General features: G+C 42.8%; 3 protein-coding genes across 4 annotated transcripts in view; 2 read left to right on the top strand and 1 right to left on the bottom strand.

Annotated features, from left to right (window-relative positions):
* Nucleotides 1-4,816: 4,816 nt before the first annotated feature.
* On the top strand, nucleotides 4,817-8,106 carry srd5a3 (steroid 5 alpha-reductase 3). Its single transcript, XM_014169000.2, has 5 exons — nucleotides 4,817-5,118; nucleotides 5,355-5,509; nucleotides 5,642-5,833; nucleotides 6,733-6,864; nucleotides 7,763-8,106. The coding sequence occupies exons 1-5, from the start codon at nucleotides 4,898-4,900 to the stop codon at nucleotides 8,020-8,022; spliced, it is 960 nt and encodes a 319-aa protein (XP_014024475.1). The 5' UTR covers nucleotides 4,817-4,897; the 3' UTR covers nucleotides 8,023-8,106.
* Nucleotides 8,107-8,749: 643 nt separating this feature from the next.
* Nucleotides 8,750-13,687, top strand: LOC106584122 (transmembrane protein 165-like). The gene is made up of 6 exons (XM_014169003.2): nucleotides 8,750-9,119; nucleotides 11,137-11,365; nucleotides 11,522-11,697; nucleotides 11,815-11,997; nucleotides 12,302-12,407; nucleotides 12,731-13,687. The coding sequence occupies exons 1-6, from the start codon at nucleotides 8,973-8,975 to the stop codon at nucleotides 12,805-12,807; spliced, it is 918 nt and encodes a 305-aa protein (XP_014024478.1). The 5' UTR covers nucleotides 8,750-8,972; the 3' UTR covers nucleotides 12,808-13,687.
* A 5,883-nt stretch (nucleotides 13,688-19,570) lies between these two features.
* Nucleotides 19,571-24,101, bottom strand: part of clocka (clock circadian regulator a) — a 64,577-nt gene continuing 60,046 nt past the window's right edge. For both annotated transcript variants that reach the window (XM_045706084.1, XM_014169004.2), the window contains 7 exons: nucleotides 22,634-22,778; nucleotides 22,432-22,526; nucleotides 21,975-22,337; nucleotides 21,713-21,871; nucleotides 21,068-21,486; nucleotides 20,654-20,900; nucleotides 19,571-20,568 (listed from right to left, as the gene is read on the bottom strand). In XM_045706084.1, coding sequence (XP_045562040.1) covers nucleotides 20,287-20,568; nucleotides 20,654-20,900; nucleotides 21,068-21,486; nucleotides 21,713-21,871; nucleotides 21,975-22,337; nucleotides 22,432-22,526; nucleotides 22,634-22,778 — 1,710 coding nt within the window. In that variant the 3' untranslated portion in view covers nucleotides 19,571-20,286. The remainder of the gene's footprint in view (nucleotides 20,569-20,653; nucleotides 20,901-21,067; nucleotides 21,487-21,712; nucleotides 21,872-21,974; nucleotides 22,338-22,431; nucleotides 22,527-22,633; nucleotides 22,779-24,101) is intronic.

Raw genomic sequence — 24,101 nt, 5'->3', positions numbered from 1 at the left:
CTCTGTATATACTGTCTGAGTCCATACTGCAAGTTGGGTTCTCAGTTCATCGTGCAGACAGGAATAAAGATTGAGAAGAAGAGCGGGAGTGTATGTTTTATGACTAACTACTCATGGTGTGATTGTGATAACACAGAAACTCCAGACCCTCATAATCAAATGCAGACCGCATTGCCTCTCAAGGGAATTCTCTTCGGTTATAGTCACAGCCGTGTATATTTCCCCTCAAGCCGATATCACGACAGCCCTCAAAGAACTACACTGGACTGTATGCAAACTGGACACCACATATCCCGAGTCCGCATTTATTGTTAAGAAAGCTAATCTGAGGAAAACGCTACCGAACCTCTACCAACACATTGACTGTAGCACTCGCTCTGAGAAAACATTGGACCACTGCTACTCAGCATTTCAAAATGCCTACAAAGCCCTCCCCCGCCCTCCCTTCGAAAAATCTGATCACGACTCCATTTTGTTCCTCCCTTCCTATAGGCAGAAACTCAAACAGGAAGTACCTGTGCTACAGACTACTCAACGCTGGTCTGACCAATCGGAATCCATACTTCAAGTGTGTTTTGATCACGCGGTCTGGGATATGTTCCGGGTAGCCTCTGAGAATGACATTGACGAATACACAGATACAGTGACTGAGTTTATCAAGAGATGTTGTACCCACTGTGACTATTAAAACCTACCCAAACCAGAAACCATACATTGATGGCAGCATTCGCGCAAAACTGAAAGCATGAACCACCGCATTTAGCCATGGTAAGGTGACTGGGAATATGGCCGAATATAAACAGTGTTGTTATTCCCTCCATAAGGCAATCAAACAGGCAAAACATCAGTACAGAGACAAAGTCGAGTCGCAAAAGACCCACTTCAATTTGCCCCAATAGATCCACAGACAATGAAATCGCCATCGCACTGCACACTGCCCTATCCTGTCTGGTCTCCCAAGAGGAATACACCTATATAAGAATGCTGTTCATTGACAATAGCTCAGCATTCAACACCATAGTACCCTCCAAGCTCATCATTAAGCTCGGGGCCCTGGGTCTGAACTTCCTGACAGTCTGCCCCCAGGTAGTGAGGGTAGGAAACAACACCTCCACTTCGCTGATCCTCAACACAGGGGCCCCACAAGGGTGCGTGCTCAGCCTCCTCCTGTACTCCCTGTTCACCCATGACTCCATGGCCACGCACGCCTCCAACTCAATCATCAAGTTTGCAGACGACACAACAGTAGTAGGCCTGATTACCAACAATGACGAGACAGCCTACAGGGAGGAGGTGAGGGCCCTGGGAGTGTGGTGCCAGGAATATAACCTCTCACTCAACGTCAACAAAACAAAGGAGCTGATTGTGCACTTCAGGAAACAGCAGAGAGAACACCCCCCTATCCACATCGACAGGACCGCAGTGGAGAAGGTGGAAAGCTTCAAGTTCCTCGGTGTACACATCACTGACAAACTGAAATGGTCCACCAACACAGACAGTGTGGTGAAGAAGGCGCAACAGCCCCTCTTCAACCTCAGGAGACTGAAGAAATTTGGCTTGGCATCTAAAACCCTCACAAACTCTTACAGACGCACAATTGAGAGCACCCTGTCAGGATGTATCACCGCCTGATACGGCACCACCTCCCGCAATGACAGGGCTCTGCAGAGGGTGGTGCGGTCTGCCCAACGCATCACCGGGGGCAAACTACCTGCCCTCCAGGACACCTACAGCACCCGATGTCACAGGAAGGCCAAAAAGATAATCAAGGACAACAACCACCCAAGCCACTGCCTGTTCACTCCGCTATCATCCAGAAGGTGAGGTCAGTACAGGTGCATCAAAGCTGGGACTGAGAGACTGAAAAACAGCTTCTATCTCAAGGCCATCAGACTGTTAAATAGCCATCACTAGCACCGTAGAGACTGCTGCCCTATAGAAATAGACTTGAAATCCCTGGCCACTTTAATAATGGAACACTAGTCACTTTAATAATGTTTACATATTTTGTATTACTCATCTCATATGTATATAATGTATTCTATTCTATTCTACTGTATTTTAGTCTATGCTCCACCGACATTACTCGTCCAAATATTTATATATTCTAAATTCCATTCCTTTACTTTAGATTTGTGTGTATTGTGTGTATTGTTGTGAAATTGTTAGATATTACTTGTTAGATATTACTGCACTGTTGGAGCTAGAAACACAAGTATTTCGCTACACCCGCAATAACGTCTGCTAAACGTGTATGTGACCAATACATTTGATTTGATTTGATTGAGATAGCTTCTCTACTGATGCCAAAATTTGACTGTAGGGTGTCAGCAAATATAATAATATGTTTACCCTATTCATATATAGGGTAAGCTTGTTTTCCCTTTCATATGTGTTTTGTTTTAGCTAGTTACTGGCTAGCTAGGTCTTCAGCCAGCATGGAACAAAATGGGGTGAAGTGTCGTTCAAAACTCTGACACAGTTGTCAAGTCAATACATCCGTCAGTGCTGCTGTGAACCACATCACAAGAAACATGCCAAACGGGGGATTTCAATGTTGTTTGAGTTGTTTGTGCATCACCAAATTGGCTTGATTTTACCGCAACACTGCCTACTGCATCAAAGTTTCTTGACATAAGTGTTTCGAAGAGCTGTCAGAAAAGGCGAGCTCATGAATGGTAACTCCCCGCCCACTCAGCCTGTCTTTTAAAACTTTCTGGTAGTTAGCCATGAGAGGAAAAAATAAATAAATTCTATCCCCCAAAAAACTTATCAGTGATTTTTTTTGTCACTCAAAATACTATTTTACATCAGAATGACTGTTTGGGACATTTTAACATTTTATTAGAGCTGATGCTGTTAAACTTTCTCAGTGGTAGGGAATTAACACCTGAGAAGTTACATTAACTGGTTTTGGAGTGCTCTTTTAACACTGTAGGGTGTAAAGCCTTATTTGCATATGTTTTTTCCCAGGGTGCCTTTCGATTGAATTATAGAGGTAACAGTGTCACCAATGACTGTATTTGCTAGTGATGGAGACATGATTGTTGCATTCAATGACTTTCAGTCCTGTAACCTTTACCAAGTGAGTGCCAAAGTTACTATTTTATCATAAAAATGTAATTAATTATGACAATACCATACTTCGACAACTTAGTGTTACACAGTGGTCTTAAACTCCTGGTTTGCAGGCCACAACAGGCAGTCACATTCTGCTGCCTTGCAAAGTGTTATATAATTCCAATTGGAATTCAGGCAGAGTTAGGATAGCCAACAATTGGACCTTTCCATCACCCGCAACTGCCGTTAGAATGACTACCAAGGTAAGGAAGATTGATAAATGAGACTACCTAAACCATCTAAACTTGAACCACCATCTCAATAATTTGTGAAATAAGTCCAACCATTTACAGATTGGATTAGTTTAGAAAAAAGTTATTTATCTTTGTGCAGTATAAGATCAATTAATCAATCAATGTGCGTACAGAAACATAAATATTAAAACAAACTATTCTTAAAAGCAACCTGCAACAAAGCATGCAGGGAAATACGATGAGGCCCCTCCCATGTCTTTTTCACTCAGAGTTAACGGAAATTAACTCAACACAGTCGAGTAACAACAACACCACGATTCTGTAAATTCTGTTATTTTGTTATTATGCTCTGTGAACAACGTGCCCTGATTTTCCAGTAGAGAGGCAACCATCTGCCAACAAAGCCATTGTCAGCCATCCCTCTCCTGTTCTCATTTAGGGTTGTCAGAAGCCAAGGCTTGTGAGCGTCATAGAGCATGTTACATGTGTGTGTGTTTGTCAGAGTCTCAGCTTTGATAGATAGCTTTTAATAGTTTGTAGCTCAAACCATTCGGACTCTACATACATGCAGAAGAAATAGACAAATCCAATGGTACAAACCAGAAGTCTGTAGCTCAAACACTCTATGTTTAAAAGGGGTAAGAAGTACAAAACGTGTCTGCAATACGGTGTGACTCATTGGGTTAACATCTTTTTAGCTTCCTCTCATGGATATGTTTTGTGTAATTTGTGTAAATGTTTTCTTGTGTTTTGTTGTTCTCTTTTGCAGGGACAGTGGAGACTAGCCCACAGGTTTACCAGTGGAGGCTGGTTTGAGCTGGTCTCCTGTCATTACTTTGCTGAGCTGCTGATCTATGCATCTCTGGGGATTGTGTCTGGCAGTCACACTCTCACCTGGTGGCTCATTGTCCTCTACATAAACACAGGCCCTCACTCACTTTGATATCTAGAGTTCGGACTGGGTCTTGACTGCTGGAGCTGCTGTACCTCTCATACCGCCTCCAACAGAAGGCCCTTAAAGGAAAGAAATGGTATAGAAACAGTTAACATGGTTCTGCCTACATTTGCTGTACCAAAGCTGAAATAGAAATGTCTACAGGAAAGCAAGAAATGAATGTGTTCAATGAAAGTTCCCACCTCAGCCAATATAAGGTTGAGTCAATGACAGTTTGGATATTTCGCATTGTGGATTTTCTGAGCTGTTTTCTCAGGCAGTGGCTCGAGCAGTCAAGCCAGAGGCTGTCAGAGGCAGACCGTAAAAAAATACATTATCAGAGGTCTTCTGGCCAAACTCTTGCTGCCACCTGCTGTTTACACCTATAACATCAACAGCACATTAATGTATCGTTGTTTTTTTTTATAATCTATTGATTGGATCAGTTATATCAGTAATGTATTATCTGATGAACTAACTAATACACGACTGTCCCTGTGTAGTCTTCAAACCCCGACCCTAGGCAAGTTGTCAAGGGTCGGTGTCGGGTCGAGTTTTCGAGACTAGTCCCTTTGCAGCAGTTGTGCATCGGAACTTGAATGCTCCATTGGTGTTTCCAGACGGAGGTTTTTGAGTGCCTGACCGAACAATGCCAACACTTTTAGGATTTTGTGTTATTGATTTCCTGTGGTTATCCTTGGCTTTATGCTTTCTCTTAGCTTTTTGTGTCCACAGACTTTCACGTTACCTGCCGACTGGATGTGAGCATTCAAAACTGTATATATTATTCCAGGATCTAATCCGATACGGTAAAACCAAGGGACCACTGAAACGAGACCACTGGCTGCGTGTTTTTGATATCCCAAAAAGGTAATGCTCGGCCCTTTAGAGGAAATGGGAAAACATATTTCAACTATATTTTAAATTACTCACTACCATATATTTACTTTATTGGGTGGTCGTTTATCAGCACAACGTAATGTAACAGCTGATCGAAAGTCCAGATTTCGAATGGCTTTGCAAGACTAGAGCCGCGATTGATGATGATGATGATGACACTTGACTGACTGTAGGCTACTGATTTTAATTAAACCTCTTCTTTGTAGATGGTTCTGGCACTTCTATGCAATATCTGTTGTCTGGAACGGTTTTCTTATTGTCCTGTCACTTCACATGATTGTATGGGGCCAGAAATTCCCATCATGGTTGACTGACATATTGGGATTCCTGACTACTGGTGGACCAGTGGCAGTCAGGCAAGGTAACTTTTCCAGATTTGGGATATTTTATGGTTACCTCATTTGTTTTAACTTGCTGTGTTGGCACCTGGTAAGACCAACTCCTCATATTAGGTTGTATTTGCCTGTAGAATACTGACTCGTGTTTTCTTTAGTTCCACAGGTGTCAGCTGTGCTGGTGCAGATGCTGTTGTGGGTTCATTCCCTTAGACGACTACTGGAGTGCCACTTGGTCAGCGTGTTCTCTGATGGGGTCATTCACATTGTTCAGTATATATTTGGCTTGGGCTACTACATTTTACTGGGGCTGACAGTGCTGTGCTCGGATCCTTTGATAATTGAAGAAGGTGAGCTTTGTATTGTATTCCTTCACAATTCACATACTCCTTGATGATCTTTACTGAACGAAAATATAAACACAACATGTAAAGTGTTGGTCCCATGTTTCATGAGCTGAAATAAAAGATCCCAGAAATGTTCCATATGCACTAAAAGCTTATTTATCTCAAATTGTGTACACAAATGTGTTTACATCCCTGTTAGTAAGCATTCTTCATTTGCCAAGATAATCCATCCACCAGACAGGTGTGATATATCATGAAGCTGATCGAACAGCATGTTCACATTGTGCTGGGGACAATAAAAGGCCACTCTAAAATGTGCAGTGCCACAGATGTCTCAAGTTGAGGGAGCATGCAATTGGCTTGCTGACTACAGTAATGTCCACCAGAACTGTTGCCAGAGAATTGAATGTTAATTTCTCTACCATAAGTCGCCTCCAACGTCGTTTTAGAGAATTTGGCAGAACGTCCAAACGGCCTCGCAAATGCAGGCCACATGTAACCATGCCAGCCCAGGACCTCCAGATCCAGCTTCTTTACCTGTATATCGTCTGAGACCAGCCACCAGGACAGCTGATGAAACGGAGGAGTATATCTGTCTGTAATAAAGTGCTTTTGTGGGAGAAAAAAATAATTCTGATTGGCTGGGTCTGGCTCCCAGTGGGTGTGTCTGGCTCCCCAGTGGGTGGGCCTATGCTCTCCCATGGCTGCGCCTCTGCCCAGTCATGTGAAATCTATAGATTAGGGCCTAATTAATTTATTTCAATAAACTGATTTCCTTATATAATCTGTAACTCAGTAAAATTGGTGAAATTGTTGCATATATATTTTTTCAGTGTATTATATGTAATTGTGATATGATTTGATATGCTGCTGATGCCAAACTGACGGTGTTGTTTTGGTAGGGAGCCCTGCTTTCCCATTGCTCTCCCAGCTGAGGTGGTACCATGTGGCTGGAGCTGTACTCTTTTCCTGGGCCTCTCTGCTGCAGCACCGCTCCCTGGTCCTGCTGGCCAGACTGCGCACTGGAGGATCAGGTGAGGTCATGTAGATCAGATGTCTCAATTATTAGCTCAAAATGACTCCGAGAGGACACTCGGCAAGAAAATGTTTGATCACATTAATCCTATCAGTCCCGAGACCCCAGCAAAAATCAGCTTTTTTTGTCCAGGCCTTATATTTAGCCTCACAATGAAGTGTTTTACCATTTTCTTTTCAGGACAACGAGGGCTACAAGTAGCACACAAAACACTTTGACACAAACAGCATTCACGAGTTGTATTGACAAATGTCAATAAAAAAAAAAGGTCACCCAAAGCAAAAACCTGATAAAAATGTTTTTTTTTTTTATGAATGCTGTAAGTACAGAAATTGTTCACTGGGAAATGAATATCCAAATAGTCAGTGACAACTGTGTGGTGTTTCTGACAGCAACTATGTGAGCTTATTACAGTATAGACACTATGTCCTGGGATTTCCTATGATCTTCTTTGTAGAAGAACATCTTACACTCTAACGACTCTTGTGTGGCTTGTGAGCGTCAAAGAGCAAAACATCTGCGTGTTCGTGAGAGTCTCGACTTTTCCTGGAAAGCTTTTAATAGTTTTGTAGCTCAAACCATTCGGGCTCTGTATATGTTTTTGTATAAAAGACCCGGCCCCGGGCCCCTTCGGGATCCACCCTTGTCTCACAAATACTGCTCTAGCTCAGCCCCGGTTAATTACACAGACTACGGATGCAGAAGAAATAGACGAATCCAATGGTAAAACCCAGTAGTCTCTAGCTCAAACACACTGTTTAAAAGGGGTTAGAAGTCCAAAATGTGCCAGCGATACAGTGGGACTCATTTGGTTAACATCTTTTTAGCTTCCCCTCATGAATGTTTTGTATAATTTGTATACATTTTTTCTTGTGTTTTGTTCTCCTCTTTTGCAGGGACAGTGGAGACTCTAGCCCACAGGGTTCCCAGTGGAGGCTGGTTTGAGCTGGTCTCCTGTCCTCATTACTTAGCTGAGCTGCTGATCTATGTGTCTCTGGGGATTGTGTCTGGAAGTCACGCTCTCACCTGGTGGCTCGTTGTCCTCTATGTGCTCTTCAACCAGGCGCTGGCCGCCCAGCTCTGTCATGAGTTTTACACAAGCAAGTTTCAGTCTTACCCACAGCATCGCAAAGCATTCCTCCCTTATTTATTGTAACTGATGCCTGATATGAATAATGTGATTTATTTTGTACAACTTCATTTTCCAGAAAAATAAATCTAAAGACTTTGTTTGTTGAAATGATTGCATTGAATATCTATTTTTTAATAGAATATATTTAAAAAAAATAACAGGACAAGATTGATGAGGACATTGTTAACAACTGTTTGTGTACATTGGCAAGGACTGATAAGGGAGTGCCTTGGCTTCCGTACATAAGGTGACTAATTAAGGTGCAGGGTTTACGCCAGGCCCTAGCCCAGTTTATGCTGTGACTGACAGCAGCAGCAGCTCCACTAGATAATGAATGGCATTGGTGTCCATTTCGGTGTCCATATCCTGAGATTGGACCCAACTTAAAATAGTAGTAATGACATCAATATTTAGAAAAGTCTTCCAACATTTTTTAAATAATCACAGTATTTGAATTGCTTTATTTGACCACTTGTATTCCTCTACATTAAAGTGTAGCTACTATATAGTATAGTTTCATAGAGCCTCTTGCTCTCGCTGCATTTGCTTCCCTCCCACTATTGGTTTGCATTTGCAAGTCTCTCTAACTTGACATTTTCCATGACATCTACAAATTGACAGTTGAAGTAGCCAATGACAGTACTGCACAGTAGTTACGTTAGCAGATTACATACGCGTCCTACTTTTAGCGATCCAATCACATTAGTGGTTTACTGTTTTTCAGGTAGCAGGTTCACAATTTAAAAATCCCGTATGAGTTCTATTCTCAAAAACAGAAATTGTTATACGCTCAATGGTTCAATCGGCAAGCTTTTCTACCAACACCAACTAGCTATGTAGTTCACGTTTAGCTAATTATATCGAGTGATTTACGCAGTCAGGGGCAGTGATTTTGATCATTTAACTCATACGCTTATGTAAACTGCCTTTATTATCAGCATTTTAACACAATCTGCTTGCTTCCCTTTGTTAAAATGTATCTACTGGCCGGCAGAAGGAATGGAAGTGCTAACAGAAGTGTGATGTGTGTCCTGCTGCCCCTGGTTGTCGCGGTGTTGTCAGCCGGAGTTTCTGGGATGCAGGAGGAAAACAAACCAGTCCAAGAACAACCGCAACAAGAGGTAGTTAGCTAGCTAGCAACTCGAAAGCATTTCACATAGCTAATAATGCTAACTAGCGAGCGTCATTACGTTCCCATAGCCAGAGCAAGATGATGTGTAAAGTCACCACCAGTATCTATTTCACTCGGTTACTTTGACCTCTTTCTGGGTTCGTGCTTTGGGGACATGCCATAGGTGGAAAACATGGTTAACTGGGTTATTGTCCTGGTCTTCATTAGTCCTAGTCTGGAAGTTGAACTCTAATTTTGTTAAATAAAAAAAATTAAAAAATGTTATTAAATTTAACATTTTTATTATGAACACAACAAATACAAAAAAAAAAAAAAATGAACAGGAAGTTGAACTCTAATAACTACCAAGTTGTATTATACCCCCAGTCTACGTGACTTTGTCTACGTGACTTTGACTACCTGCTTCAATGAGACAGACTGTTCACTTTCCAATATACAGTACCAGTCAAACGTTTTGACACACCTACTCATTCCAGGGTTTTAGTTTATTTTGACTATTTTCTACATTGTAGAATAATAGTGAAGACATTAAAACTATGAAATAACACATGTAATCTTGTAGTAACCGAAAGAGTGTTAAACAAATACAAATGTTTTAGATTTTTCAAAGTAGACACCTTTTGCATTGATGACAGCTTGTCATTCTCTCAACCAGCTTCATGAGGTAGTCACCTGGAATGCATTTCAATTAACAGTGGTGCCTTGTTAAAAGTGAAATTGTGGAATGTCTTTCCATAATATATTTGAGCCAATCAGTTGTGTTGTGACAAGGTAGGGGTGGTATACAGAAGATAGCCCTATTTGGTAAAAGACCAAGTCCATATTATGGCAAGAACAGCTCAAATAAGCAAAGAGAAACAACAGTACATCGTTACTTCAAGACATGAAGGTTAGTCAATCCGGAAAATTGTAAGAACTTTGAACGTTTCTTCAAGTGCGGCAGGTTGGGGCGGCAGGTAGCCTAGTGGTTAGAGCGTTGGGCCAGTAACTGGAAGGTTGCAAGATCGAATCTCCAAGCTGACAAGGTAAAAATCTGTTGTTCTGCCCTGAACAAGCGTTAGCTCACTTTCTAGCTTTTTTTACTGACTTCATTTTTTTCAGCCTCTGAGCTCAGAACCATTCTGATAAGGTCATTAACTCAGCCTTTTATTCAACATCAACTGTTCAGAGGAGGCTGTGTGAATCAGGCCTTCATGGTCATTTCCTCTCTAAACTTCTTGGGACATTAGACTTTGTCTACGTGGGTTTGGTTTGATGAGTCCAAATTTGTGATTTTTGGTTTCAACCGCCGTGTCTTTGAGACGCAGAGTAGGTGAACGGATTATCTCCACATGTGTGGTTCCCACCGTGAATATGGAGGTGGTGTGATGGTGCTTTGCTGGTGACACTAGGTGATTTATTTAGAATTCAAGGCACACTTAACCAGCATGGCTACCACTGCAGCGATAAGCCATCCCAGCTGGTTTGCGCTTAGTGGGACTATCATTTGTTTTTCAACAGGACAATGACCCAACACACCTCCAGGCTGCGTAAGGGCTATTTGACCAAGAAGGAGAGTGATGGAGTGCTGCATCAGATGACCTGGCCTCCACAATCACCTGACCTCAACTCAATTGAGATGGTTTGGGATGAGTTGGACCGCAGAGTGAAGGAAAAGCAGCCAACAAATTCTCAGCATATGTGGGAACTCCTTCAAGACTGTTGGAAAAGCATTCCAGATGAAGCTGGTTGAGAGAATGCCAAATTGTGCAAAGCTGTCAAGGCAAAGGGAGGCTACTTTGAAGATATATTTAGATTTGTTTTAACACTTTTTTTGGTTACTACATGATCCCATGTGTTATTTCATAGTTTTGATGTCTTCACTATTATTCTACAATGTAGAAAATTGTAAAAATAAAGATAAGTTTTGACTAATACTGTATGTGTACAGAAAGACAAATTAAAACATGGTTTTCATGGCTAACCTGTTGTGGAACTGAACTGACATTTGTTTCCCCCTTCAACAGAAAACACCTACTGCTCATGCTATTGGCCCAGAGGTCAGTGAAAATGATTCCAGCAAATCTGGTGACCTGGGCTTCATCCATGCCTTTGTTGCTGCCATCTCTGTCATCATTGTCTCTGAGCTGGGAGACAAGACTTTCTTCATCGCTGCCATCATGGCTATGCGCTACAACCGCCTCACTGTGCTGTTAGGGGCAATGCTAGCGCTTGGCGTTATGACCTGCCTTTCAGGTTGGTGGATGGATTGTTGGGATTTTGTTCATGTATCCCAATTAGTGGAGGTGCTATATGCGGATGCGTCCTGGGTTTGTCTGAATGTCCCCCTGAGTATTTGGTTCTGTACAGTCCGTCCTTCGTTCTACTAAGTCCCTCTTGTGTTTTTCTCAGTGATGTTTGGCTATGCCACCACCATCATCCCCAGGATCTACACATACTACGTGTCCACGGCTCTGTTCGCCATCTTTGGTGTTCGCATGCTGAGAGAGGGGCTGAAAATGAGTCCAGACGAGGGTCAGGAGGAGCTGGAGGAGGTGCAGGCTGAGATTAAAAAGAAGGATGAGGAGGTCTGTACAACACACACTGCCCACACCTACATTTGCATGTTGGGAATTTTCATATTACCCTGCTGTAACTCTTGGTCTAGTGTTTCATTGTTTGGTTTGTATTCCTATTTCCTATAGCTCCAGCGGTCTAAGCTGGTGAATGGGGCTTCAGATGTGGAGTTGGGCTCAGGGTCAAGCCATCCTCAGGGAAAATGGCACAACTTCATCTCGCCTGTGTTCATCCAGGCCTTCACCCTCACCTTCCTTGCAGAGTGGGGAGACCGCTCTCAGCTGACCACCATCATCTTGGCTGCCCGGGAGGTGAGTCCTGACAGACCCACTATGGATTCTGAGTCTGCTTGCCTAGTAAAAATGGCACATGCTGGCAAATGTTACACTGATCTCAAGCTAAAATGCTGAGGTGTGGCTGCAAAGCATTCATTGTGGATCTAAAGTCAGAGTTCATGATTAAGCTCAGGATATAGGGTTGCTGTGTACGTGTAATATACTCAAAAGGAATTATATTGTTAGGGAATTATTGTTGTGCATTTCTTTCTACTGCACTGTGATACTTGTTGGTTCTGTGAGAGGCTTAAAGGTGTCATAAACCAATGCTCTGTCTCAGGATCCTTTTGGAGTGGCGGTGGGTGGTACTCTGGGACACTGTCTGTGCACAGGACTGGCTGTGGTTGGAGGAAGGATGATTGCACAGAAGATCTCTGTCAGAACTGGTGATATATTTTTCCTCACTTGAATAATAATTTTTCAAAAATGTGTTCCTAGTTGTGGTCATAGCCTACACCAGGGCTCTCCAACCCTGTTCCTGGAGAGCTACCGTCCTGTAGGTTTTCGCTTCAAACCTAATCGAGCGCATCTGACTCTAATAATTAGCAGGTTGATTCGATTAATCAGAAGTTGCAACTGGGGTTGGAGCGAAATCCTACAGAAGGGTAGCTCTCAAGGAACAGGGTTGGAGAGCCCTGGCCTATACTGTAATGAATGTAGCTAGTAGTCATTGGAATTGTGTTATGGACCTCTGTTTTCTCCTCCTCAGTTACAATCGTTGGTGGGATAATGTTCCTGGCCTTTGCGTTCTCTGCCCTCTTCGTCAAGCCAGATGCTGGAATCTGATTGGAGTACATACCTGTAAAGCTCAACTATGTGTATTTGGAGAGGCTGTACTCTTTTGACTCTGTGTGTATGACAGTTGTACTGTACTCATGGTGTGGGTAAGATATGGAGAATATTCTATAATGGGACTCTAATGGGTGAGTGTGTCTGTGTGAATGTTGCCCTCTTGTCTTACTGAGTCTGTGATCCCTCACCGGTCTGAATCCTGTGGCTTACACACAGGGCAAGACTTACCTCTCCCTCAGGCCTGTCAGTACTGAGCTTGGGTCTGTTTTATTAATTCGTTCCCCATCCTCCGTTATTATATTATGATTTAAGAGCAGCTCATTCATTGACTGAGTGCATGGAATCTCTCCTCCCCTCTTCAGCATGAGCTCAGTGTTGTTGAGCAGCCAAGTCACTGCTGGTTGAACGCTGACTCCAGGGCAGTCCCATGGAGGGCCAGTCTGTCAGTTATCTACCACTCAAATTGCTACAATGGTTTATGAAGAGGTTGTGTGAGGTCTACTGATGAAGAAATCGTGGAACAAAATGCTTCATAGATTCTTCCTAAATTTCACTGCCATGTTTTGAGACCTGAGCCATTGTCTACTACACCTTTCCTGAAAGTGGTTGGTTATGGTATTTATTTACAACTTTTGAGTAGTAGAGAGATTGGTATTGTTAATGTTAACAGTTTTTTTTTTTTTTTTTTAGCTGAGGTACTGTAGACAATATACTTTTTTAAAGTGCACAGGGAAATGTCACTACATTGTCAATATTTGACAAGTTGTACCCTGTGATGACCGACCAAGCGTGTACATGTACGCTGTTTGCGATATTCACTTCATTGTTAAAGCCTGATTAATGTAAATACTCAATAAAACCTGTCATGCCAAGACTGGTTTCTTACCTTATACATTCTTGTCTAGCCCCTACATTTTATGCAATGACTAAGTTATCCTGGATATGAGTGATTGCGAGAAGCAATTGACACCTGCCTTCTGGTTTGTCCATCACATGTGAATGTCCAAAACGAGGGATTTCTCAATTAAAAACATTTTATTCATTTTAAAATGTAATAAGGGGCGCAAGCAGCACTGCTTGCTTTAAAAGGTTCCATTATGTTTAGTTTATGTAGGAATGATCTGGCTCTAGAAATTAATTTATAGCAGCAAACTCCTTAGTGATATTACAGCACCATTAAAATGCAAAATGCCTTCAGAATGTCTCAGGATTTTCACACAACCTAATTTACCTATGCTGCAGAGCATGGTTAGCACCATTGAAATAGAAGGGGTAGAACGGACATTAAAATGCACTTTTCATTTTTACGTCTACTCCGGGGTTCCAAGTGATGAAACTCCCAAACAAATATATCAATATCATATTGGTCCATTCCACTGATTTCTGAGCACCTTCAACGATCAATGTGTTCGAACTTTGAGTTCAACTGATAGGGTGTCACAGAACTAGACAGAGGTTGTGGAATTCATTGCTTGAATAAAATGCTGAGAAATGCATTTAACTCCAAACTGTCCATTCTACTTGTCCTAAATCTATGGTTAAATGTAATTATGGGTCAAGAACTGATGTAAAAAGTGGAACACAGCCCTAGGTTATGACTCAATTGTGCAATAGTGCCAAGATAAACCATTTTCCAGTTCCAGGTGTTTTTTGGAAATTGTACTGAACAGATTAATTTCATGAGCCAAACAAGTGTTCTGCAAAGAACGCCACACATACAAAGATTAAATGATAGAACACTGATAAACATTCAGAACTTCTAGTGTGTACATCAGAACTACAGAACATTAAACATGATTCACTACATTGGGCATTAAAAACATCTTTCCCCCACCCCACATCTAGCATATAGTCTGGGTTGAATTACCTTATTGTAGCCTTTTGAGATACAACATAGGAGATCCCTACTTTGATACTTCCGGTAAACGTGAAAAAGGAACATCAATGTGTGGTCATCCTAGAGATGATCCAATATATTAATATAGCATTCCTCTCAAATCACATTGAGAGAATTCATAAGATTTATTTGGCAATTGAAACCAATTACATGGGGTGGGGACATACAGTATATGCTATTAAATAAGGATTCCTTTCAACATTTCAATACACCTTTGCATAACCATGAGCTCATGAGTCCTTATCAAGGAGCTCCAAGTAGCCGATCCTGTTTTGGGGAAATTAGATCAATAGTTCTTACGCATGTCACAGTTTGTTTAATTCCTTTCTCATTTGAGGTAAATCATTAGGCAGATTTATTTTCTATTTTGCTTTCCCTTTCTACACCATGATAGCAGTATATTACAGTGATAGCTATAGTAGATATTGTCTATCTTTTGAGGTCTAGCTTGGCCATAGAAAAATAATCTTCAAATCTGAGGTGTGTGTTCTGTTAAAACACTTGGTTATTCATTTCTTTATGCATACCAGTTTTTACACAGCTATGTTGGTGTTCGATATTAAGTTACATTCATTCAAGTATTGCACTGCCTGACCCACTGATGGTAGCTGAAAGGTTTATCACGCCATAGATGGCGCACGTTTAATTTGTGTTAATAAAAAAAAAGCATAAAATCAATGACCAACCAACTATTAAGTAAGAGCCACATATACCGTTTCTATACAACTTGTTGAATAATCTGTGTCAATATGCATTACTGGCAATACAATAACTTTGAGGTTATAAGAAGTACCAGTCTTGTTGTACTGTACAGGTCAATGCACCACCAATAGCCTAGCAACAAGGACCACCATTCACACTAAGCGTGAATTTTAACAAGCAGAGACTAGCAGGCTTTGTGTGACTTATTGTACTTGTGAACAGAAGGGCCTGGGACAGTTTTGCCATGAGGTACTGCAACATTTACATGGATTTGACCAGCCAGCCTTGTGAGAGACCAGAGCAGGAAATGACCCCTAGAAGGCCCAGACATTCTACAGTGTTATGCTGTGATACCAGAGAGGTTTGATAGAAAATATGTTATTTGTCAACTTCCACCAATAAAAAAAGTGAAACCTAATGCAGGTTTCACACAATCCTTCTCAATTAAAAGATAGCAAATGATCAAGAATATTAAATATTCTACACTGAACAAAAATATAAATGCAACATGCAACAATTTCACAGATTTTACTGAGTTACAGTTCATTCAAGGAAATCAGTCAATTGAAATAAATTCATTAGGCCCTAATCTATGGATTTCACATGACTGGGAATACAGATATGCATCTGTTGGTCACAGATACCTTAAAAACAAAAGGTAGGGGCATGGATCATAAAACCAGTCAGTATCTGGTGTGACCACCATTTGCCTCATGCACCATCACGCAACTCCTTCGCATAGAGTTAATCAGGCTGTTGATTGTGGCCTGTGGAATATTGTCACATTTCTCTTCAAAGGCTGTGTGACGTTGCTGGATATTGGCGGGAACTGGAACATGTCGTACACGTCAATCCAGAGCCTCCCAAAAATGCTCAATGGGTGACATGTCTGGTGAGTATGCAGGCCATGGAAGAACTGAGACATTTTCATCTTCCAGGAAGTGTACAGATCCTTGCGACATGGGGCTATGGATTATCATGCTGAAACATGAGGTGATGGCGGCGGATGAATGGCACGTCAATGGGCCTCAGGATCTCGTCACGGTATCTCTGTGCATTTCAATTTCCATCGATAAAATGCAAACGTGTTCATTGTCCATAGCTTATGCTTGCCCATAACCATAACCCCAACGCCACCATGGGCACTGTTCACAACATTGACATCAGCAAACCGCTCGCCCACACGACGCTTCCCCAGTAGCCATCGAAAGTCAGCATTTGCCCACTGAAGTCAGTTATGACGCCGAACTGCAGTCAGGTCAAGACCCTGGTAAGAATGACGAGCGTGCAGATGAGCTTCCCTGAAAAGGTTTCTGATAGTTTGTGCAGAATTTCTTCGGTTGTGCAAACCCAGTTTCATCAGCTGTCCGGGTGGCTGGTCTCAGATGATCCTGCAGATGAAGAAGTCGGATGTGGAGGTCCTGGGCTGGCGTGATCTGCGGTTGTGAGGCTGGTTGGACGTACTGCCAAATTCTCTAAAACAACATTGGAGGCGGCTTATGGTAGAGAAATTAACATTAAATTCTCTGGAAACAGCTCTGGTGGATATTCCTGCAGTCAGCATGCCAATTGCACACTCCCTCAAAACTTTATTGTACCTGTGTAATGATCATGCTATTTAATCAGCTTCTTGATATGTCACATGTCAGGTGGATGGACTATCTTGGCTAAGAAGAAATGCTTACTAACAGGAATGTAAACAAATTTGTGCACAACATTTGAGAGAGAAGCTTTTGTGCGTATAGCACATTTATGGGATCTTTTATTTCAGCTCATGAAACATGGGACCAACACTTTAAGGATTAGCCCCCTTTTTTAAAATTTTCACCTAAAATGACATACCCAAATCTAACTGCCTGTAGCTCAGGCCCTGAAGCAAGGATATGCATATTATTGGTACCATTTGAAAGGAAACACTTAGAAGTTTATGGAAATGTGAAAGGAATGTAGTAGAATATAACACAATAGATCTGGTAAAAGATAATACAAAGAAAAAAAACAACCGTTCTTTTGTATTTTTTTGTACCATCATCTTTGAAATACAAGAGAAAGGCCATCATGTATTATTCCAGCCCAGGTGCAATTTAGATTTTGGCCACTAGATGGCATCAGTGTATGTGCAAACTTTTAGACTGATCCAATGAACCATTGCATTTCTGTTAAAACGTTTGTCTCAAGACTGCCCAAATGTGCCTAATTTGTTATTAATAACTTTTCATGTTCAAAATTGTGCACTCTCCTCAAACAATAGCATGGTATTATTTCACTGTAATAGCTACTGTAAATTGGACAGTGCAGTTAGATTAAGAATTTAAGCTTTCTGCCAATATCAGATATGTCTATGTCCTGGGAAATGTTCTTGTTACTTACAACCTCATGCTAATCGCATTAGCCTACGTTAGCTCAACCGTCCCGTGGAAGGGACACCGATCGCGAAGAAGTTTTAAATGTTGCGTTTATATTTTTGTTCAGTATATAATCCATTTTTTATAGAGATGAAATTAGCTGACCTGGTCTCTGACCATTCTACTGTAAGTGAAGATTCATGACGACTACTACTAAAGTGCCATTTTGCAGAAGCCCCTGTCAACAAACGAGCAACTGGGAAAACCAGAGGCTCAATCCCCAAGAACCTCACTCGACAACATTCACCATAGAAACCTGGAAATCCACTATGGAAGTTAATATGGCAACATACAGTACAACCAGTCCATAGGACCCCACTCAACAACAGTCGTTTTTAAAATTTGCCATGGCACGACAATATAACCATCACCTTATAACCTTACAACACAGTTACATGGTGATATGTACTGCATGGCAGGAGGAGCAGAGCAGCAGCAGAAGAAAAACTTCAAACAGACAACGTCTGTTAACCATATGATAATTGTTTCAATCCATTCTTTTGGCAGGTCCAACTAACACCAGTTTCACTTGTTTCAGAGGTAATTTGCGTTCTAGGATCAAATAGCCTCAGCATTTTCTCTGTTCTTGTCTGGACTGGGCCTAGCCTACACCTTAGGAAACATTTCCAGTAGTGTAGTTTGTCTTCTCCCATTCGAACTGAGAAGAAGTGAAGAGTACTGTCTGTAGGGGGTTCTTAATGTTAGAGCCGTCAGTAGCCAGAGTTTGAATAAGTGCTATACGTTTACTTTAACGAATGACCCCAGTAGGTCAGATTAGCAGTTTAACGTCTTGATTAAGACCGCAACCCCCACAGTGTAATACCTACGTCACTGGCTTCAGACAAACATACAAGCTTACTTCATGAACACATGAAGATGAACTCGGATCACAACAATTGCTAGTGGCATTCTGTCCTAACACGTATTCGATGAGATCCACCTTCAATTACATTTCTCCTCTAAAGAGGACAAATATCAATAATTTGTTTGTTCTGACCCATAAAAAGCTTCATTGGAGATCAAGGTCATAAACATGCTGTAGTTGTTGGTTGTAAGTGACAGGAGAAAGTATGGACATAAGGGGATGCATTTCATTCATAGAACAGACACTAAAAGAATTCAGTATTCACACAATTTCTAACAGCTAATATGTGATATTGTGCGGAATTATCACTAGCGTATATTGCATTTCTTAGTTTAAGGTAGTGTTTTTGACCATTTAAAACGTCATTGAATGGCTACTTTTTCTATGAGAATACTTATTTTTCTACACATTAAGCCTTCGGGGCTAAAATAACTACAGTATTGTAAAGCATTATGACTTGGCCCTAGTATAGCCTGTATCTAGAGGTACTATTCATGCATCACTATGAGCGTTATGTGACCACTCTTTAAAACAGTCATAATGCCACAGGTTTGAATAAACCAAAAAATGCTTATGGATAGCTTTTGGCATGAGGCATTATGGCCGAGTAAAGAATTAACTCATAGGGTTTCCACAGTATGCATTTAAAGTCTATTTGGTCAACTTTGGGTCTTTGCTTTATTAACTATTTAAAATATTGTTTTGGCTAGATTGTGTCTACTTAGAGTCCTCAACATGTTGCTTTGGGCCACAATGTATATTCTAAAAAAATATTGTAACTTTAAAACGTTTTTTTTTCCTTTACCAAGACATTAAAAGTGAGGAAGAGGATGAAACAAACTGTGACATGACCAGCAGCATCAGCGGTGTCCGCTAAGCAGACCCCCCCCTGAGAAGAAGGAAGTCTGTGAAAAGATCTGCCATTAAGCGTGTTAGGTTTGCTTTCTTTCATAGAGTACTAGATAAAAATATATATATTCAAAGCTACAAATAACAGACTACGCTTTTCATTTCATGCATCATATAAAATATTAGTTATCTTTTTGTCCATATATTTACATATTATTTTACATGTGTTCTGTACAATAAAAGTACAGTCCACATGACATTCTTAAAAATATTTTCTGACCGATAATTACTTTCACATGAAAAACAAAAATAGGAGGAAAAACGATACACACGAGGAATCTGTCTGCTGTCTGTTCCGTAGGACTTCTTTGAAGCCTGGATTGAAGCTCCAATGTGTCGACTGGATCATCCTGCATAAATGAATCCTGTGAGGGTGACCGGAGCACACACTGAACACACAACACGAGGACAGGGGAGGGGACAAACACTGGCGGGACCAGGGTTTCCTCCTCCTTTCACCGTGGTGAGGGGACCTGGACAGAGTGGAGGTCTCTGTGACGTAAGAGTTCTGAGCATGGCCGTGAGGCAGAGCGACCCTGTGCTCACTGTCAGCACAGCATTGTTTTCTCTCTGAAGCGCCAAATCGTTCCCAAGTTCTATTGATCCATCCATCCCACTATACCTCTTCACCCCCTCACACAAACACACAGACCTTGTCTTGGTTCAGTCCACATGTCTAATTGGCTGTTGCCAGGTTACTGGGGCTGTGTGCTGGAGCGGCCTGACATGCTACCTGCCCTGTGAGAGGCCAGCTGCTGCTCCTGTTGCTGCTGCTGCTGTTGTTGGAGTTGCTGTTGCTGTTGTTGTTGCTGCTGCTGGAGCTGTTGCTGCTGCTGCTGATGTTGCTGTTGTAGCTGTTGTTGTTGTTGCTGCTGCTGCTGCAGTTGCGTGGTGGCGAAAGTGCCTTGCTGCTGCAGTGGGAACGCCGCCTGCAGGATCAACTGAGTGGACTGGTTTCCATGGAGCAGCCGAGGGCCCTAGAGAGGGAGAACAGAGAGGTGGGTGGGAGGGAAAAGTACTTGATCTACCTCTACAGACGGTGCTCTCTATTGGTCACCTCACCTGGAGGAACTGGGTTTGTTGCTGGGCCTGTCCGTGCTGTGTGGCTAAGGCCTGAGACTGCGCCTGCGTCTGCTGCTCCTGCTGCTGAGGCTGCTGCTGGGCGATGCTGATTGTCTGAGTCTGGCCCTGCTGAGGAGCGAACGCTGTCACCACCTGGCCCATGAACATGGTCGTAGGGACCATGACCGCTCCACATGCCATCGGACCAGTCACCAGCTTAGTCAGCAACTGAGAGCCAGCTGGGAACCTGAGAGAGATGAGGGAGAGAGGGTGGCAATAAATGAGCAACATAAGAACCAGACACGGAAAACACACAACAAATGTATGCAAATCCCTTGGATAATCATTATAGTTCTCAACAACAATCAGCTGCTGAGTGAGAGGAGAACAAACCCTGTTGATGGAATCATGTACCTGATCTGTCCCGAGCGGTCCTGGGCAAAGGTTGCCACAGTAGCAGCGTTGTTGCTGCTGTTCTGGGCCAGGCTGTTGGCTATCTGGACCACATTGGCCTGGTTGGGCTGAGAGATCATCATGGTGTTGTAGAGGGAGGCCGGCAGGGCACTCTGCTGGGGCGGCAGAGAGTGAGTCGACCTCACAGAAGACTGTGAGAGGACAGAGCTGGTGTCTTGTAGCAGGTTCTGTTGTTGAGGCTGGGCCTGCAGCTGAGGTTGCCGTTGAACCGTGTGCTGCTGCTGAGTACTGCCCTGCAGGTTGCCTGCAGACACCACCTGGCCCTGCATGTTGAGAGCGCCGCCTGGCTGCATGGTGGTCCCCTGGGCCAGCTGCACAGAGCTCAGGCTCAGCCCACCTGCACCCTGTTGGAGGAACATCTGCACCAGAGAAAATACCACATAGTAAGACTCTTCTTACATAGAAAAAAACACAGGCATAATGACACATGCATGCATCCACACAAATGTAAGCAGACATTTTGGTTCAAGTATTCAAACATTCAGTCAGTAAACCCTTTCCCAGCTCTACATTAGAGGGCCATGGTTAGTATATGGGGCCCTTATAGTGCTGTTCCCGAGACAGACAGCAGGGGGCAGTGCTAACCTGTAGGCCCTGGCCCTGCACCTTCTGGAGCTCCTCCTGGATCTGCCTGAGCTCTTGCTGCTGCCTCTGGATGTTGGCCTCAATCCTCCTGGTCCTCTGCTCCAGCTGATCCTTCAGGTGCTGCATGGCATCCAGCTGGGTGGAGAACTGTACCATGGGCTAGCAAAGATGAAAAATAAGGGATGTTTGTGGATGGCTCATTATAATTGAACATTTCTGTCACTGACACTGCCAAATTACAGTCCTGCGGGAGATTTCTCACCTGGACACTGGGCTGGATCTGCAGCTGCAGCTGTTGTGGTGGTTGCTGCACTTGTGGTGGTTGCTGCTGTTGTGGTGGTTGCTGCTGTTGTTGTGGTGGTTGCTGCTGTTGTTGTGGTGGTTGCTGCTGCTGTTGTGGTGGTTGCTGCTGCTGTTGTTGCGGTGGTGGTTGCTGCTGTTGCGGTGGTGGTTGCTGCTGTTGCGGTGGTGGTTGCTGCTGTTGCGGTGGTGGTTGCTGCTGTTGCGGTGGTGGTTGCTGCTGCCTCTGCTGTTGCTGTTGATGATGGTGTTGTTGTTGTTGTGAAACAATGGACGGGGCCATGTTCTGCCCTGTATTCTGGGTGTGTTGGGAGCTCATTGATTGCTGTTGGAGACAAACACAGGAACTACATTATGAACCAGATTACTATCAAAAATAGAGATGCGGTGACCGCAAGCTGAAGAAAGCCCACACTGACCTGACTGCTGACAGACGACCTTCGCTGTGATGTCATCTCAATAGCAGAGATGGACTGGCATCCTGGTGTACCCCTGTCTGTCTTTAGCTTAGGTGCTGAGGAGGAAAAAACAAACACCTTACTCTTAGGATCAAAGTAGCTCTCAGAAAGGATGTGACAATAGACAAGATGGATGTAGTGATGTCATGTGGTCAGTGCTTACATGCTGGATTGGAGACGGCGGTGTGGGACGAGGACTTGCGGGAGCTGCGTGAGGAGGTGGAGGGCGTGCGGCTGCGGTCAAATCGCTCCAGGGCCTCCTTCAGGCTGGAGGTGTTGAGCTGGTGTTGAGACTCAGAACCAGAGTCCTGAGATGGAGAGAGCAGAGAGAGAACAGTCAGACTCACTACTACAACTCCCAAACCTTGTTAGGAGACTTTGGAAATACATCCTTCCTCGCATGAGGTAATCACTGATCTAACACAGTTCGATAGGTGAAAACAAAATGTTTTTATATAGTTTTTCCATTTGCACGTTTACCTAACATATATAATTTAAAAGTATGCATTACGGTGTCTGTAATAAATAATACATTTGGCAAAAACGAATGTAGACATTAATAAATGCATTTCCATAGCTACAACAGTGGGGGAGTGCCAAGATGGAGGCACGGTGGATTCAACACTAGCATTCTCTTGCTAGCCTACTGTAGCCATTTTCATCTCTCTTTTGGAATGTTTGTCTTAAAGGGATAGCGTCCTATTTTCAAATCTTCTCAAAATGACATAGTTTAGAAACAAATGAATGCAATTGCAATTCTAAAGAATAGAGTAATGACTTGCATTGCTAAATTATATGACACAGCTTTTTAATACATATCATAATAACCAAATATAGGCAATTAACAGCTGAATGTAGAGAGAAAGCATGGCAACCTTTAGGCCAATGCATTTAAGAACCAAACCATGTCCGGGCCAGTCAAAATCATTTTTGTGACACTTGATTTTTGGCCAACTTCGCAGACCATGGTCCTGTCCATATTTTCACAACAAAACAGCAACAACATCATCAACAGCAACAGCAGAGAATGCCAAGAGTGTGCAAAGCTGTCATCAAGGCAAAGTGTGGCTACTTTGAAGAATCTCAAATAAACTGAGCAAAAAAAGACATGTCCTCTCACTGTCAACTGCGTTTATTTTCAGAAAACTTAACATGTGTAAATATTTGTATGAACATAACAAGATTCAACAACTGAGACATTAACTGAACAAGTTCCACAGAAATGTGACTAACACAAATGGCTCTTCGCTGGCCATGGCAGAACACTGACATTCCTGTCTTGCAGGAAATCACGCACAGAACGAGCAGTATGGCTGGAGGCATTGTCATGCTGGAGGGTCATGTCAGGATGAGCCTGCAGGAAGGGTACCACATGAGGGAGGAGGATGTCTTCCCTGTAACGCACAGCGTTGAGATTGCCTGCAATGACAACAAGCTCAATCCGATGATGCTGTGACACACCGCCCCGGACCATGATGGAATAGATCCCGCTCCAGAGTACAGGCCTCGGTGCAACGCTCATTCCTTCGACGATAAACGCGAATTCGACCATCACCCCTGGTGAGACAAAACCGCGAAGAGCACTTTTTGCCAGTCCTGTCTGGTCCAGCGACGGTGGATTTGTGCCCATA

This window comes from Salmo salar, chromosome ssa23, assembly GCF_905237065.1.
Source record: "Salmo salar chromosome ssa23, Ssal_v3.1, whole genome shotgun sequence".
Lineage (NCBI taxonomy): Eukaryota > Metazoa > Chordata > Actinopteri > Salmoniformes > Salmonidae > Salmo > Salmo salar.
Note: the sequence above shows the minus strand (reverse complement) of the source record. Positions and strands in the feature narration are given on the sequence as shown.